General features: G+C 33.2%; 1 protein-coding gene across 2 annotated transcripts in view; it reads left to right on the top strand.

The window, feature by feature from the left end:
- SUSD1 (sushi domain containing 1) overlaps window positions 1-19707 on the top strand; it is a 292834-nt gene that overhangs the window by 202444 nt on the left and 70683 nt on the right. For both annotated transcript variants that reach the window (XM_074280878.1, XM_074280879.1), the window contains exon 13: window positions 17828-17924. In XM_074280878.1, the coding sequence (XP_074136979.1) occupies window positions 17828-17924 (97 nt within the window). The remainder of the gene's footprint in view (window positions 1-17827; window positions 17925-19707) is intronic.

Raw genomic sequence — 19707 nt, forward strand, 5'->3', positions numbered from 1 at the left:
TTTCCTTGGGATATAAGCCCAGTAGTAGTATGGCTGGGTCAAAGGGTATGCACATTTTGATAACTTTTTGGGCATAATTCCAGATTGCTCTCCAGAATGGTTGGATTCTTTCACAACTCCACCAACAATGCATTAGTGTCCCAGTTTTCCCACAGCCCCTCCAACATTCATCGTTATTTGTTCCTGTCATCTTAGCCAATCTGACAGGTGTGTAATGATATCTCAGAGTTGTCTTAATTTGCATTTCTCTGATCAATAGTGATTTGGAACACTCTTTCATATGAGTGAAAATAGTTTTTAATTTCATCATCTGAAAATTTTCTGTTCATATCCTTTGACCATTTATCAATTGGAGAATGGCTTGATTTCTTATAAATTAAAGTCAATTCTCTGTATATTTTGGAGATGAGGCCTTTATCAGAACCTTTAACTGTAAAAATGTTTTCCCAATTTGTTACTTCCCTTCTAATCTTGTTTGCATTAGTTTTGTTTGTGCAGAAACTTTTTAATGTAATCAAAAATTTCTATTTTGTGATCAATAATGGTCTCTAGTTCTCCCTTGGACACAAACTCCTTCCTCCTCCACAAGTCTGAGAGGTAAACCATCCCATGTTCCTCCAATTTATTTATGATTTCGTTCTTTATGCCTAAATCTTGGACCCATTTTGATCTAATCTTAGTATGTGGTGTTAAATGTGGGTCCATGCTTAGTTTCTGCCATACTAATTTCCAGTTTTCCCAGCAGTTTTTGTCAAATAATGAATTCTTATCCCAAAATTTGGGATCTTTGGGTTTGTCAAACACTAGATTGCTATTTTTATTCACTATCTTGCCCTGTGAACCTAATCTATGCCACTGATCAACTAGTTTATTTCTTAGCCAATACCAAATGGTTTTGGTGACTAAAATTGTTTTCTTAAGGGAGATATTTTAAAAATGTATCATATTTATTAATGCTTTTTATTTTTATGTCATTCATTCCTCAAAATATCCTCCCCTTCCCGACTTTTCACAGGAAATAATCCTCCACTAATAACAAATATTTTACAAGAAGGGTAAAGGATGGTTCAGCAAAATGAATGAATACATTATCTGTATCTAGTTGTATAAACAATACTCCTAGAATTCCCTATGATGAGTATAGAGAATGATATTTTCTCTGCTTTCTTCCTGGGTCAAGCTTGATTATTATAATCATTTAGCATTCAGATTTTTATTTTTGTTGGGCTTCTGCATTTTTATACTCATGTATATTATTTTGTTTTCTGGGTCTTTTGTTTTAATTCTGAATCAGTGTGTATACATCTTCCCATGCTTCTTTAAATTCTGCATACATATCCTTTCTTACACCACAATTCTATTCCATTGCGTTCATGTTCTATAATTTCTTTAATGGGAGAATAGAATATGTTTTGTAAAGGGGCTTATTGGGTAGTGTCTGTTTTATCAAAACAAAATATAGCAGTAAATGCATATTAAAAAAGAAAGTTAATGAACTTGGTTTGGTCTTTGAAGTGATGGTGACTCATGCAAATATTAGAAATGAATGGAGAGTTTGAAATTGAAGGCATGGATTTGTCAATTTTCTGCATAGAAGCATTATTTAAATCCTGTGGAAAGAACAGAGGAGCTATTATATTTTTCTCTCTTCAAAATATCAGTAACATCAGGAGGGTGATATCTTGACTTGTAAGTGAATTGGACTTAAGTAAAGCAGAACTGTGTGAAGTCACCAGTCTCACTTTCTCCTCCAGAGTACAAGTGGTGTTGTGTCCTGATTTCTAGAGCCCCCATGCCAGAGTGATTAAAATATATCATCTTAGTGGAGAAGTGATGAGGTGAAACTTCAGAGGAAGGTGGAAAACAGTCTTTTTATTACAAGTTCTTTCCCCTTTTTACACCCTAATACCCTTATGCAACACAAACAACATTGGGCATGTACTAAGTACATACTGGGCACGTGGGACCACATAAACAACTTGTTATTATATGTAGATTGCCACCTGGTATCACTCTTTGCCACCTGGTATCACTCTGCTTCAATTACAACACAGGTTGTCACCGCCCCAACTTCTCAGGAAGGCCGAAAGCTCTTAGGGGAGATGGAGAGCCAAACCAGACATTGTCAGCAGGTTTCCTCTGGGCTGAAGAGTCTTATAATTCACCCCTCCACACAGTGGCAAGATATAGACTATACTAATTTATGATGACTCCAAGTGCAGCGGGAGTCCTTGATCTTAAGCTAAGGTCTTTCCCAGTAATCAGTTTGTCTGAGGCAATACCCATTCAGTGATTAAGGTTAGATAAGAATTGAGACAAAAGATGACCTACCTTATCTTCACAAAATAATCATTCTGGGAAGAGAAAACTTTCAGAATTTCTGACTGGAACAGAAATAATTTCTATTTGTTCCCTTTCTAAGTCATCAAAACCCAAACAATGAGCAAGTGAGATTTGGGATGGAATCTATTACTGACCAATTAGTGAGAGCTGGCAATTTGGATTTAATGCATGATCAGATACATCCATTTGAATTTCAATGGGTTTTATTGAAACCTGGTTTTCCAGAGCTATGTTTCAAGCAGTCATAAATGAAAACTAAATAGAGAAGGAAAAAAAAATCTGAGGAGGTCTAATATATAGAGAAAAAAAAATGGGGCCCAAGGAATGGAAATATGGAACAACATTTGAATTGAGCAGTTGTGAAGATGAGAAACTAGCAAAGGAGGCAGAAAAAGAATGGGTAGAGAGACAGGAGAATATTGGGAAGAATGTACTGTTTTAAAACAAGAGAGTAGAAATTATCTAGAAAATGAGGATAATTAACAATTTCAAAAGCAGGAGATATCAACCTTGCTCTCTAAAAACTAGATACAGAATAAAGACAGAAAGGAGTTTATTTTTTCTCAATGGTTCATAGAACCTATACAAAAACTAACCATGTATTAGAGCATAAAAACCTCAAAATCAGAAAGGTAGAAATATTAAATGCATTTTTTTCAGATCATAAAGCAATAAAAATCATATGCAAGATAAGGCCAGGAGAAAATAGACCAAAAATTAATTCAAAATTAAATAATCAAGTTCTAAAGAATGAATGAGTGAGACAACAAATCATAAACACAATCAACAATTTCATCCGAGAGAATGACAATAATGAAACAATATACTAAAATTTGTGGGATGCAGCCAAAGCAGTTGTTAGAGGAAATTTTATATCTCTAGATGCTTACTTGCATAAAATAAAGAGAAGATCACAACTAAAAAACTAGAAAAAGAACAAATTAAAAATCCTCAATTAAATACCAAATTTGAAATTCTGAAAATAAAGGAGCGATTAATACAATTGAAAATAAAAAAAAATTGAATTAATAAATAAAAGTAAGAGTTTTTATGAAAAAACCAACAAGATAGATGTCTTTAGTTAATTTGATTAGAAAAGGGAAAGAAGAAAATCATATTATTAGTCTCAAAAATGAAAAAGGAGAACTTTCCACCAATGAAGAGGAAATTAGAGTAATAATTAGGAGTTATTTTGCCCAATTATATGCCAATAAATTTGATAATCTAAATGAAATGGAGGAATATCTATTAAAAATATAGATTGCCCAGGCTAACAGAAGAGGAAATAAATTACTTAAATAGTCCCAGTTTAGAAAAAGAAATAGAATAAGCTATTAATCAACTCCCTAAGAAAAAAATCTCTAGGGCCACATGGATTTACATGTGAATTCTGTCAAACAATTAAACAATTAATTCTAATACCATAGAAACTATTTGAAAAAATAGGGAAAGAAGGAGTTTGACCAAATTCTTTTTTATGACACAAATATGATGCTGATAGCTAAACCAGGTAGGGTGAAAACAGAGAAAGAAAATTGTAGACCAATTTCCCTAATGAATATTGATGCAAAAAATCTTAAGTAAAATATTAATAACAAGATTATACAAAGTCATCCCTAGGACATTGTGACCAAGTAGGATTTATACCAAGAACTCAGGGCTGGTTCCATCTTAGGAAAACTATTAGCATAATTGACTATATTAGTAACCAAACTAACAAAAACCATATGATTATCTCAATAGATGTAGAAAAAGCATTTGATAAAATCCAACAGTCATTCCTATTAAAAACACTAGAGAGCATAAGAATAAATGGACCTTTCTTTAAAATGATCAATAGCATCTATTTAAAACCACCAGCAAACATCATATGTAATGGTAGACAAGTTAGAACCATTCCCAATAAGATCAGGAGTGAAACAGGGTTGCCCACTACCACTATTCAGTATTGTATTAGAAATGTTAGCTTTGGCAACAAGAGAACAAAAAAGCATTCTGGATGCTTTTTCAGGAGGATGATTTTAGAGAGGCCTGGAAAGACTTACATGAACTGATGCTAAGTAAAATGAGCAGAACCCGGGGGATCTTTATACATGGCAACATCAATATTATACAGTGATCAATTCTGATGGACATGGCTCTCTTCAACAATGAGATGATTGATACCAGTTCCAATGATCTTGTGATGAAGAGAGCCATCTACACCCAGAGAAAGGACTGTGGGAATTGAATGTGGATCATAACATCTCACTTTTTTTGTTGTTATTCACTTGCATTTTGTTTTCTTACTCATTTTCTTTCCTTTTTGATCTGTTTTTTCTTGTGCAGCAAGACAATTGTATAAATATATTTACACATATTAGATTTAACATATATTTTAACATTAATAATATATATTGGATTGCTTGCCATTTAGGGGAGAGGGTGGGAGGAAGGAAGGGAAAATCTGAAACACAAGGCTATGCAATGGTCAATGTCAAATTATCTATGCATATGTTTTGAAAATAAAAAGCTTAAAAAATATCAAAAGCATCCAATTGGTTAGTGGATAAGGGCCAAGAAAAGATTACAGTATTGGATTTAATTATTAGGTATCATTGGTGACTTTTGAGGGAGCACTTTCATTAGTGTTGAAACCAGAAGCCACATAGCAATGGGTTGAAGAAGGGTTTAAGTAGCAAAGAAATAGAACAGGCTATTGACATTTTATTTTATCTTTTTGACATTCTAAACTTGACAAGCATTAGAAAACTTGAGTGATTGTGCATTCACAAAAGAAAAATAAGTACATGAAAAGGAAAAATCTTCATAATGTACTGTTTGACTTTTTGTGAAGTTTACAATAAATTTAACATATTGCTCTTAAACTTTCTTACTTCTTTGTTTCTATCTGAACCTACTTTTGTTCTTTTCTATGCTATTAAAAATGTATTGATACTCATCCTTTTTTATGCATTACTACCACATTAGCCTTTTCATCATTTCCCCTCCTTATTCCATTTTCAATTTATATAAGCTATAAACATATTGAAGCAAAACAAATTCACATATTGGCCTTGGTCCAGTGAAGCTCTCTGCCAAGACTTAGGATTCAAGCAAAAAGAAAGATTGTTCGTATTCTTAATACATTTTAATAGAAGAAGATAATACTTGAGCACAGTAAGGAAAGAAGTCCAGAGACTCAGAAGCAGACCAGAAGACGAATGAAGGAGTGAATATAGCTGGCCTGGTTCTTTCCTCAAAATGGAAGTTCTAGGAGAAAGCAATAAATTAGAGGAGGGGAAACCATGAGATAAAGAGATAATATAGGAAGAGAAAGTTATAGGGGCTGAGAAATCTTTTTTTTTATATCAAACAAAAGATTTTATTTTTATCCCAGAGGTAATAGGGACTTATTTTTTCTATAATATATTTACTTTCTTTTTTTATTATTATAGCTTTTTATTTACAAGATGTATGCATGGGTAATTTTTCAGCATTGACAATTGCAAAACCTTTTGTTCCAATTTTTCCCCTCCTTTCCCCCACTCCCTCCCCCAGATGGAAGGTTGACCAATACATATTAAATATATTAAAGTATATTAATTTAATACAACATATATATACATATGGGCCTTTCCTTAAAATGGAGGTTCTGGGAGGAGCTGACCAATTAGAAGAAGACCTTTCTCCTTTCTCCACCAAGTGGAGGATATTCCAGTATGAGAAGTGTGTTGGAGAATGATGGAGAAAGAAGTCTGGAGAGTCAAGAACAAAGCCCATTAATTCATATACTATAGTTTAAATGTATTTGTATTATATTTTTTTAAAAAAGCCATTTCCCAACAAATTTATACCCCTTTAATAATGTTTTCAAGAAATATAGAGTGAAAAGAAAAAGCAATGGAGTTATAGTTGGATGGATTAGAAGGCACATTTGTAGGTCAAGGGGATGAACCAATAGAGAGAAAATTAAATATGCTAAGGACAGTAAATGAATGCTAAGCACAGTCCTGGAGAAAGTTGAAAGGCGTGGAATCAAGAATATAGGTAGAGACTTAACTAAAAAGTTAATTGAAACAATAACTTTAGCAAAGTAATAGGATATTAAAATAAATCCACATAAATCATTAATATTCATATATATCACAAATAAAACACCACAAAAAAGAGATTATAAAAGATATTCCATTTAAAATAACTCCAGATAGTATTAAATAAGGTATACCTGCCAAACACAGGAACTACATTTTTTAAAATAATAAAAAATTTTAAACAAAATCAGATTTAAATAATCGAAGAGAGATTAATTTTTCATGGATATACTCAATGCCATCCCAATTAAATTATATCTCCCTCTGTTACTGAATTAGGAAAAAATAATCAAAAAATTCAACTGGAAAAACAAAAAAATCAAGACTATCAAAGGAGGGGCAGCTAGGTGGTACAGTGGATAGAGCATCAGACCTGAAGTCAGAAGGACGTAGGTTCAAAAATGACCTCAGACACTAAATACTTTCTAGCTTGTGTGACCTTGGGCAAGTCACTTAACCCCAATTGCCTCAGTGGGGCAAAAAGAATATCAAAGGAAATACTATATAGGAAAATACAAAGGAAAAAAAGAATGAAGAAAGAAGGTTTAATAGCACCATATCTTAAATGCTATTATAATTGTATGACAGTAATTTTCAAACTGATATTGGCTAAGAAATAGAAAGGTAGATCAATAGAATACAATAGATATACAATTGCAGTAGCAAATAAACATAATAACCTTTTATTTGACAAGTGTAAAGCCTTAAGATTTTGGAATAAGAATTCATTATTTGCTAAAAAAAAAAATTCTGGAGAAAACTTTAGAGTTGTATGGATCAACTGGGCATGAACCAACATCTTATATCATTTATTAAGATAAGGTCAAAATAGATACATAACTTAAACATAAAGGGAGATTTTACAAGAAAATTGAAAGAACAAAGAACACATTATTTATTAGACTTGTGATTAGGTGAGCAATTTATGAATAAACAAGAAAAAGCAAAATTAAGTGTAAAATAATTTGCTTGCATTAAATTTAAAATGTTTGCATAAACTAAACAAATATAGCCAATATCAAAAGGAAAGCATAAAACTTGGGGGAAATTTTATAAATAATTTGTGAGATAAAGATCTCATATCTAAAATATAAAAAGAATTTTATCAAATTTCTAAGGATATGAATCATTCTCTAATCATTAAATGATCAGAGTATATGAACAGGCAGTTTTCCAGTGAAGAAATCAAAACAATTTATAGGCAATAAAAATGTTCTGAATCATTATTGATTAAAGAAATTCAGATGAAAACAATCTTGAGATTTAATTTGACATCTACCAGATTGGCTAAATAATAGAAAGTGAAGGTGACAAATGTGGAAGTGGATATGGGAAAATTGAGACACAAATTTGTTGGTGGTGAAATTATAAAATGATCCAACCATTTTGAAGGGATATCTGGAATTGTCCCCCAAAACTTATTAAACTGCCAATACTTTTTGACCCAGCAATACCATTATTCATACTTCATCTGTTTCCAAAGGTGATTAGGGACAAAGGAAAATAATCAATATATTCTAAAATGTTTATAGCAATTCTCTTTGTGATCACAGAGACATTTCAAGAATGCCTATCAATTGAGGACTGGCTGAACAAGTTGTAGTATATGATTGTGTTGGAAAACTACTATTCTGTAAGAAATTATAAGCACAATGATTTTAGAAAATCATGAAAAGATTAGTGTGAAATGAGCAGAACCAAGGGAACATTGAATATAGTAACAGTGATATTATTTTTTTTTTTTTTTGAGGCTGGGGTTAAGTGACTTGCCCAGGGTCACACAGCTAGGAAGTGTTAAGTGTCTGAGACCAGATTTGAACTGGGGTCCTCCTGAATTCAAGGCTGGTTCTCTATCCACTGTGCCACCTAGCTGCTCCCAATGATATTATTTTAAAAATAAGAGCTAATAAGTTATTTTTGACTATTATAAATACCCAAAATAACTACAAAGGACATATGAAGGAAAATGCTATTGTCAGCTAAAGAAAAAAAAAAGATAAATAGAAGTAGAATGATTTTATTTATATGCAAAAGTATGTGTATATATATTTGAATACATATGTATATACATACACACATATACCTATTTATATCTAATAGTAGCTATCTCTAAGGCAGGGCAAAGGAAGGGAACAAAAATAAGAAATTTACATGATAATTTTGTTTTATATTTGAAAGGTAAAACAACTTGCACATAGTAGATTTGCAGTTTCATGTACAATCATTTTTTATGGAAATGTTTTATTCCATGAATTAAAAATAAAATTTTTAAAAGAGTATAGGTAGAGGCATTAATATTAGTGAGGTATTTGAGTAACCTCTTTTTTTCTGACAAGAGGTAAAAAACAAAAGAAGGTGATGATGATCATTAGTTTTGAACAATGAATGAAAGCAGCTGAAGGAGTTTATGTTTATGTTAGGTGGTCAGAACTGAATTATAATCAACCAGCCAATCAATCTACATGAGTTTATTAAGTACCTTCTATTTTCCAAGCACTATATTAAGTATTGAGGATGGGAAGAAAAAGCAAAAACAACAAAAAAAATCCTTAAGGTGATTACATCCCAAATTCTTTACTACTTAATGCTTTGATACTTACAGAATCACAAGCTAATAAGATTCTAATTTTAGAGTTCCATGGGATCTTATAGTTTTAATATAGTCCTTTTGTTTTACCAGTAAAAATACTAAGTCCTAAAGAAGTAAAAATGACTTACCTAGCATTGCATAGCTAGTAAGTATTTGAGACTGTATTAAAGCCTAAGCCTTCCTGATTGCTAATTCAATATCTATCCATTCATTAGAAATATTGTTGAAAATCATCCAATTTGGGGCAGCTAGGTGGCGCAGTGGATCACCAGCCTTGAATTCAGGAGGACCCCAGTTCAAATCTGGTCTCAGACACTTAACACTTCCTAGCTGTGTGACCCTGGGCAAGTCACTTAACCCCAGCCTCAAAAAAAAAAAAAAAATCATCCAATTCAATCCATCTTTGAGCAAGAAACCCTTTTTCAGTATCTCAAACAAGTAGATAATTGCTTGAAGACCTCCAATAAAGGGGAATCCCCTACAATTTTGGGGTTGGTAGTTGTGAGCAAGGATTTATTATGTAATGGATCCATTGATCTCATTGATGTTGGAACAATTTCCCTTGGCATAGCGTATCTTCTTATTTTGTCCATCCTTTCATAAATTCTCAATAAAGGATATTTGCACATGTATATATAACTATTAAATTATATAGAGGATATAGATATATTATATATACATAATATATTTGACTATGGGTATTCTAGGATTTTAAAATTTTATGGATATCAGTGTAATCAGTTATATCTTGATCTCTTGTTCTCCTTATGTGATGAGTCTACCTCTTAGGTAGGTTGTTCAGATGGATAATGACCTGGGCCCAGAACTCAATGGAAAGTAGAAAGCAAAATAGATTTTATTTGAAAAACTGTAATGTTTTCAATTATCTCAGGCACCTTACTTCCTAAAAATTTATCTTTCAAAAATACCAATTTTTAAATTGGTATTTTAACACTGGTACGTTATATGGAGCACTGTTATCTCAAAAGAATCAAAATGGCAAGTGCAACCCAAAAAGTCAGTGGAAAAATACATAATGAGGATATAAGAGACCTGAGGTATATTATCTTTGAGGATTTGTTTTTGGGAAGTGGCATCAAAGGCGGCAGGAGAATATAAACTTCATAAGGGAAAGGCTTGGTTTTGTATTGTTTTATTTTGGTTTTTTCTTCTAAAGCACCTAAAACTATGCCTTGGAAATAGTTAAAAGCTCAGTAAATGCTTTTTAAAAAAATTTTTCCTTTAAACTGAATATATATAATTAGAATAGGAGATGCTATAAGATGTAGAGATTTATATGTATAAGATTTAGACAGTAATACATGGAATATTACAAGTAGAGAAACATCTCTAGTTCTGAGTAATATTTAGGAAGGACTATTCAAAAGGATTGCAGAGTTTAAGAAGGTATGAATAGGTTACAATTTACAGTGAGGATGGGACTACTTACATTGATGGATTCATTAGTATGGTACAAATAGCATTAGATTAGTATTGGGGAAGCTCTGAGGTTCCCATCCCAACTCTGACACCTATTTGTTATATGAGCCTGAAGTTTTAACCCTGGCTAGCCCATTTTGTGCTACATATTAGTTCACAATCAAATTGAAATATCTGTCTGGTTATTGGTTTCTATGTCTGAAAAATAAGGGAATCAGACTAAAATGGTTCCTCAAGACCCACCCAATTCTGAAGTTATGATCCCAGGTTGCTAAATGAGGCTACTGCTCTATTTACCATTGATGTCCTTTATGTCCTATGGAAAAGGAAGTATGGTTTAATTAAGAGCTGGGGAAAAAACCAACAATTGAGTACTATTTAACTTGGGGATTTCACTACTAGAAATATGATTGAATGTTGTTAATTGAAAAAGATAAAAAAAAAAAAACTATATATTTTTAAAAATCAGCAAAGCAGCTTTATAAGTTAACAGGAGGGGAAAAAAAACCCAACCATGGTAATTACAGGATTTCACAGTTGAAAGTGCTCTTCCTCGTATTTCAAAAGGCCCCTGACCATCAGTTTCCTCTACAAAACTGCCAAGTGGGCATGCAGACTCTGTTTGGTTTTCCCCTGAAATAAAGAGGAACCTGCTTCTTCCTGAGATAGGTAGTGTCATGTTGTGATGGCTCTAGTTAATGGGGATTTTTTTCTTTTTAGTGATACTAAATGCTTACCTTTTCCCCACCCCTACCCTTTACAATTTTGACCTATTTCTAGACTTTTACTTTTTGGAGTCAACCAGCAAAACAAAATTGAAAAAAACAAAACTCTCCCATCTTGTCTCTGTTCAGCCTTTTCTTCTTCAGGCTATATATTATCCTAATTTATTCAGTTGATCCTTTCAAGGCAGGATATCCAATCTCCTCATCTTCATGATCAACCAATTTTTTACATTCTCCAGCTTATTAATGTTCTTCCTTAAATGTTGTAGTGTTCTTTTCTCTAAATTATAATCATTCTCTGTGAGCAGATCCCTTGGGGAGCTTCTGGAGGCAGACTTGGCTTTAGTTCAGTTTCAATAATCACCTCATATAGCCAGGAGTTAAAGTCCAGATCCTTTATTTTCTCCTTCAAGTCTTGTCTCCTTCACTTGGGGCTCAGCTAGTTTTCTGGAGGCCTTCCTCTCTCCTTAGTTCCCAAGAGCTCTTGTCCGAATGTGTCCAGCCAGCACAAACTTGGAAATGGGAATGAATCTTGACTCTTCCTCCCAGAGCGTGGGCTCGTGGGTTTCTGCCTTGTGAATCTCCCGGAAATCAATCCTAGTTGTGAATCTCCCAAAATCTATGAGCAAGCTTTTCCTTTAGATTTGTGAATCTCCTGGACTTGCGAATCTCCTCACTGAATCCTGGCTCTGAATTTCTTGGAGCTTCCAGTGGGCTTGTCCTTTTATAGTCTCTCTAAAGGTGTGAAGTCTAACGTGTGTTGAACCAATGGTCGAACTCCTTTAAAGGTATGGGCTCTTTTAAAGGTGTGAAGTAAGTACATTACCCTCTCTCAAGTACTGGACCATAACATCTCCTTGTAGGATCAGATCAATCATACTGAATCATGCTAAATTAACTAATTATTGTCTCTATTCATTCCAGTGACTTAGCACCTTGTAAGAATCCTAACAAAATGTGTTACTCAGATTTGAAAATGGTACATTAGAGCAGGGGTTTTTCACCTTTCAAGTGACATTTATTCCTTTGGCAGCTGATGAAACCTGTTATGGAAACCTCTTCAGAATCATTTCTAAACAATTGAAGGAAATGTTAAGTTTCTCTATGAAAATGAAGAGGGACTTTTCCCCCATCTAAGTTCATGAACCCATGACATCTCAAGTTAAGTTTGAAATCATCTGGCTGGTACAGAGCCCAGAGGAACTCTCCATAATCTCTTCTGTTTAAGACACATTGTCTTTCTAAGGTCTCATTAGCCTTTTTTGATCAACACCCCACACAGTTGGCACACATTGAACTTGCAATCCTCTAAGATCTTTTTCATTCAAACTGTTAATTGGCTGTTTCACACCTCCCCCTTCTATGCTGTGTGAAGTTTATTTTTTTTTTAACTTGAGGAGTGGCACTTTATATCTTAGTATTGATTCCCCCTCTATTTCTCCTTATTTCCCCCTCCCTAATTTTTGAAATTGTTCTACCTTATCAACATCTTTTTTGTCACTTCCATTGTTAGCTGTTTCACATAACTTTATGTCATCTCGAAAAGTGATAAGCATACCATCTTTACCATTATATTGTATAGGTGGAAGGACAGATCCTAGCCTCCAAAATGATATTGACATATTAATACTTACTCTTTGAAGGACTGAGGATTGGGGAAATGACTGAATACATTTTGGCATATAAGTGCAATGAGATTCCAGTATTATAAAGAAAGGACCAATAAAAAAATATAAAGATGTAGGAAGTGATTTAGAGTGAAGAATGCAAAGTCTTCAATCATGTGGATAGTAATGATTCAAATTTTTAAAAATTTAAAAAGTTCTAATATTTTACAAACCTTTATATTTGTTGAATCCTAATACTATATCCATTGATTAAAGATTCATATTAAAATATTGGAACTAGATATTCAGAAAAAAGGAAGAGCACTTGACAGAAGGAATGTCTGCCATGTCAGTAAATGCTTAATGGTTTGTGAATGAACTTCAAAATCCATAAAAGTTTGATTTTTGGCGATATATTACAGATATGTTATAATTATAGTTTCAAATTTACTGTGAAAGGCTAAACTCTAGGTTTTGTTCTTTTTTATTTTAATACAAAATAAATAATCATAGAAAAGGACCACAGAGATAATCTAAATGTGAATAAAGAGCACCTCCACACACACCTTTTTAAAGCAGATATTTTTTAATGAGAAGACAAGATTTACTCTCAAGGCAAATTCTAGAGAACACATTATCACAAGAAGTAATTCTATCAAAAGAATGAAATAGGGCTGTGACAGAATAGGAATATTTGTAATATTTGTAAACAAATACAAAGTCTACCTATATCAAAAAGGTGAAATTCAACAAAATGACTGATGGTTTCTCCTATTAAAGTAATTTCTATTTGTTAAATCTTTTTTTTTTTAATTTTAGAGGCAATTTGACTTAAGCAAATAGCCCAGGGTCAACAGCTAATAAGGAATAACTTCAAATAAGTTTATGATTTTCACTTGTTACATTTTTCAAGGCATTGAAAACAGATATTAATTCAAAAGCCAGCTTGAAAGGTCTCTGAGCATATATGACAAATCATAACAGTGGTAAATAAAGGCAGTTTTAAAATACTTAACAAAAAAGTAGACACATGAAAAATATACCTCTAAATAATATAAATTTATGTCTATGACACAAAGTGAAAAGAGAATTTACATTTAAGGAATATACATCTCATGATGGAAAATACATGCTATTAACCAGTAAATTAGTCCTACTTACTGTTTCCTTCCTCCCCACTAAAATTTCAAATTGCCCTTTCATCAAAGAGAAAAAAAAATCCCCTCTCACAGTTCCTCAAAAGGAGTCAGCTTAAATTTTTTTTAATCGATTTCTCCATAAACTTTAAATTTGATCTGATTACAAAAAAAAATCAGCATTTATATAGTGCTCCTTTCTTAGCTAAGAGCAGCAAATTTTGTCTGGAAAAGATTATTCCTGGGTAATCTTCTTTACACAGGAATCTTCTTTACTGAAAAGATAACACTGCCTAAAATTTTTTCTATAGATTAGAAATATCTGAGAAACTCTTTTCCAAAAAGTACCTATATCAAAAAAGTTGAAATTCCACAAAATGATTGATAGTTTCTTCCATTAAACTAATTACTATTTGTTAAATCTAATTTTTAAGAATTTTGCCTGCAATTTAAATTAAGTGACTAGTCCAGTGTCAACAGCTAGAAAGTGGCTGAAGCTGGATTTGAATTGTCCTTTTGATTCCAGGCCAATGATCTATCCACTGCACCATCTCATTGCCTCAAATCTAACATTTATTAATCACTAATAAAAAAACCATTCAACCAATCATGATTAAAAATATGAACTTGAAAGATCTGTGACAATGACAATATGATTCTTCCTCCTTTAAAATTTTAAAAATTAATTTCCAGTTATATTGAGTTCTTAAAGAAGGCAAAGAAGTTTTTTTTATTATTATTATAGCTTTTTTTTTTGACAGAACATATACATGGGTAATTTTTTACAACATTGTCCCTTGCACTCACTTCTGTTCCAACTTTTCCCTTCCCTCCTCCACCCTCTCCCCTAGATGGCAGGCAGTTTCATACATGTTAAACATGTTAAAGTATATCTTAGATACAATATATGTGTGCAGTTCTGTACAGTTCTCTTGTTGCACACACACACACACAAAAATTGGATTCAGAAGGTAAAAATAACCTGGGAAGAAAAACAAAAATCCAAATAGTCCACATTCATTTCCCAGTGTTCAGAAGACAAAGAAGTTAATTCATCATTGATTATAGCTGCTTCCACAGATTGGGTGCTGCATAAATGCTTTAAAATTTTACTGTGTAAACTTGTAATCTTCTTTAAAACAAAATATGAAAAATCTTTTAAAGATGTTTAGATATTAGCCATAGTCCAAATATCAGATATTAATACAAATCATTCCCTTTCTAAAAACCACAACTGGCTCATATTTCTTTGACTTTCTAGTCAGTCAACAAGCTTTTTTTTTTTTTTTTTTTTTTTTTCTTTTTTGCTGAGACAATTGGGTGACTTGCCTAGAGTCACACAGCTAGGAAGTGTAAAATGTCTGAGATTAGATTTGAATTTAGGTTCTCCTGACTTCAGGGTTGGTGCTCTATCCACTGCTCCGCCCAGTCAACAAGCATTTTAAAGCACCTACTCTCTTTCAGGCACTGTGTTAAGTATTGGAAAGATCACAAATTTCTATCTTATCAGGGCAAAGCCTTATTAGATGTTTTAAACTACAGAAATAGCCAACAATCCTTAGAATTCAAAAGGAAAAGAAATTGTATTTTGATTTTATACATTATTTTTAGATTAAAGCTACCCACCATGCAACTGTTTGTGCAAGAATCACTTAGAAGGGTTATTTGCCCCCTCCTCCACTTTGTTTTATTAGATGATAATGGGCCTTTATTCAGGTCTAATTATGGTTTGTAAGACTGGGATGGAGCACCCACCCCAATTTTCAGTTTGATGTTGAACTGTTTAAATATCTATTTAAAACTGCTTTTGAATCCTAGCAAAGTAAGTTTCAGTGGTGCTGAGGTAAATAAATATGTAATTGGCTGTACAATACTTTAACCCTGTTTTCTTCTAGAAATTTCACTTTGATAGTCTCATCTTATGTATTTGAGCTTGTTTTCCTTTATGGGCTTGGAAAAGATGCTTAGCCTCTAGCAAAGTGTTTATATCATATGAGCAAGATTCAGTTCTTCTAAACAGAGCAGTATGCATCATATTTTCAGATACCTGGTACTTTTATATATTTTCACAGCTATTCATGTATTTTGGATTGTGTGCTCACACTTGCAATTAAAAAATAATAATAGCTCCAAAAAGTATTTTTCCATCTTTAGCCAACAGTTTTTCGATATCCATATCGTAGTCAAATTGTTCATGGAGTTCCAGACTTCACCTTAAGTCAGGTCATATTTCCTCTGAATATATACCATCTGGGAGAGTGGGAAGAATTGGTTTCCGTATGTTTTTATATTTTTTCTTCTAATCTCTTACTATTTCAAACTGAACTTCAAGTTGATGACCCACTATTTTTGAGTCTGACCCATTTTCTCAGAATCAATTTGATGAATATGTTTTTAGGTTTTTTAGATTTTGTTTTCTTTTAAGTTCTAAATTTCTTCTTTATCACAAATGGACACATTACACATTGACCCTAATATTATGGTGTCATTTTGGTCCTCTTTTAAACATAAAGGACAATTTCTCCCCTGAGAATTTTTAGGTTCATTTGCTAAAGTAATTGGCCTAATTTTTTTCTATGTTCTCTGACCACTTTGAAATAGTCTGTCCTCAATGATCCTTTATCCTCTTATCCCTCACATATTTGGTGCTATTAGTTATGACTTAGGTTTGTGATAACCCAAGTCATATTGATAATGAGCACTTCATATTTGTCTTACAGGCTTTCTCTTAAGAATCTTCAAGTTCTCTAGGGTCTGTCATCAGGATCTTTACTGCTAGATTGGGTGGGGGGACGTTTGGGGCCACGAGCAAGCATTATCTCTAATGTCCTCACATAGCACTGATTATCGTGAGAAAACTATCTGAAAGCAAGAAAGGAAGGGGAACTAGTGCTGCCTCTGTTCTGGTCTCTTAACTCCTGGCAACTGCAGAGTTTGTCAACTGCCAACACAGTTTCTTGCTCGTGGTACCCTTTTTCGATGAAACTTAGGAATCCCATTTACAACATAATTGATAAATGGTCATTTTGCTTTCACTTGAATATCTCCAATGAGGGAGAAAGCCTTTATCTCCCAAAGCAGTCCATAGGATAGTTCTAGCTATAAGGATGGTTGTTTTGTTTATTTGTTTTAATAAATTTTTATTTTGAACTTAAAAACTAAATAAAATGGGCATTTGCAGAGGAGAAGGGGGAAAAAAGGATTTTATACAAAACTGCATTTGTCAATTGTATTATACAGCTTGCCTTTCTTTTCAAATATATATTAAAATCAGCTTTCAATAAAATGTATAAAAGCAACTTTCAAAGCTAACTTGCTTTATATACTTTCTTTCTAAGTTATGTTCTTTTTTTATTAAAAAGGAAAAAAAAAAGATGTTTTAATGAGCTTTCCCTGCATTCTTTCTTTCTTTCTTCCTTTATTTCTCTCTCCCTCCTTTTCTCCCTTCCTTATTCCCTTCCCTTGCCCATTCCCTTCCTTTCCTTTCCTTTCCCTTCCCTTCTCCATTCCTTTTCCTTCCTTTCTCCCTCTTTCCTTCCCCTCTCCCTTCCTCCTTTCTCTCCCTCCCTTCTCCCCCTGCCTCTCTCTGTCATATCCCTATCTTCCTTTGACTTCTTCTCTTCTTTTGAAAAAGAAAACAAATTGTATCAAATTTGTCAAGAAAAAGAAATTTAAATATTAATTGTGTCCAAAAATGAGTGTCTCATGTATTTTAAGTCTATCTCACCAGGAGGTAGGGAAGTTTTTCTGTTTCAAAATAGAAAAAGGAAAAAAAACTTAAAGAATTTTTCTTTTTGCAACCTTCCAACTGTTTCTAGTTCTTTGGTCTGGGCCTAATTAACCAAATTTAATCTCTCTTTTTCAGTTTAAGTCCTTTTGTAAATATATGATTTCTTTCACTTGTTTATTTCAGAACCTCCAATTCCAAACATAGAATTTATTGCAGTACACGGAGATCCTTTACCACCCCTGAGTCTTTGGAAAGCAGAGGACAGAAATGGACCCATCAGGTCAGTAATTATGGCTTTTGCAAAGTTGCAAAATTACTACTGTTAATTTGCTAGTTCAATTGTTGTTGAGCTAGATTTTTTTTGTTTGTTTCCTGAGGGATCGCTCATGCTTATACATGGTTGTTATGTTTATCAGATGGTATAGGGAGTATATTTATTTGGAGTAATTGCTAAAGTAGTTCAAAAATGGTACTGCTAATGAGTCCAGTGACCTTAAATACAACAATTCTCTTGTTGGTTCTATAACCCTGAACTTCACTCTTTTTTTTTTTTTAATAGTTTTTATTTACCAGATATTTGCACGAGTAATTTTACAACATTGACAATTGCCAAACCTTTTTGTTCCAATTTTTCCCCTCTTTCTTCCCCACCAGATGGCAGGTTGACCAATACATGTTAAATCTGCTAGAGTATAAATTAAATACAATATATGTATACATGACCAAACAGTTGTTTTGCTGAACAAGAAGAATCGGACTTTGAAACAGCGTACATCCAGCCTGTGAAGGAAATCCAAAATGCAGGTGGACAAAATTAAGAGGGATTGGGAATTCTATGTAGTGGTTCATAGTCATCCCCAAGAGTTCCTTCGCTGAGTGTAGCTGGTTCAGTTCATTACTGCTCTATTGGAACTGATTTGGTTCATCTCATTGCTGGAGAGGGCCACATCCAACAGAATGCACAAAACAAGAAGGAGAACTAGAATAATATTCTTGGTTTCCTCCTGCTTTTGTCAAGAAATTTGAGTTGGGGGAGGGAGGATATTTTGAGATACTTCAGGAATGATGCTAGCTGTTTGTCTTAGGGAAACCCATCTCTTTTCTGGTATGTAAGCACTTCAGGTTTACAGTTGACTTTTTAATTTTGTGTTAAATTATCTGCATTGTTGTTGAAGTATGTAATGATCTCCTGGTCCTGCTCATTTCACTCAGCATCAGTTCATGTTAAGTCTCTCCAGGCCTTTCTGAAATCATCCTGCTGGTCATTTCTTACAGAACAATAATATTCCATAATATTCATATACCATAATTTATTCAGCCATTCTCCAGTTGATGGGCATCCACTTAATTTCCAGTTTCTGGCCATCACAAAGAGGCCATCACCACAAACATTCTTGCACATACAGGTCTCTTTCCCTTCTTTAAGATCTTTGGGATACAAACCCAGTAGTAAAACTGTTGAGTCAAAGGATATGCACAGTTTGATAACTTTTTGAGCATAGTTCCAAATTGCTCTCCAGAATGGCTGGATGTATTCACAGCTGAACTTCACTCTTAACCCCAGTTATCTTCTACCATGATAGAAATGCTTGCTCAAGTATGCTCAGTCAAAAGGAATGAGCCATAAATAAACCAAATCACCAAAGAACCTACCTGTGGCTAATTCATTGCAAAACATTTCTATTGAAATATCTCTACTGGTGGGTTAGCAGCATGATTTCACATACAAAATGTAGCTGTTAAGATTTACAAAATGTTTTTAACATGGTTCATTCATCTTTATCCTGTGGTATACACAGTGATTTGCTCTGAGAAGCCATTTAGATAATGAGTCTCTCAGAAAGGGCTGCAGGTGATATATTGCACATTTAGGATGAGGCATCTGTGCACCCCAGGCAAGGTCCTGAAATTGTATTGGATCATGTGTTACTGTCCAGGGAAAGCTTTGGGCCTCCACTGTAATGTATAACACTTAACTTATCAGAAATGTCTAGGGACCATGAAAATAAGAACTTCTTGTTCTTAAGAATATATTCATTTACAAAAGATTTCCCATGTTTTAC

This window comes from Sminthopsis crassicaudata, chromosome 1 (genome assembly GCF_048593235.1).
Source record: "Sminthopsis crassicaudata isolate SCR6 chromosome 1, ASM4859323v1, whole genome shotgun sequence".
NCBI lineage: Eukaryota > Metazoa > Chordata > Mammalia > Dasyuromorphia > Dasyuridae > Sminthopsis > Sminthopsis crassicaudata.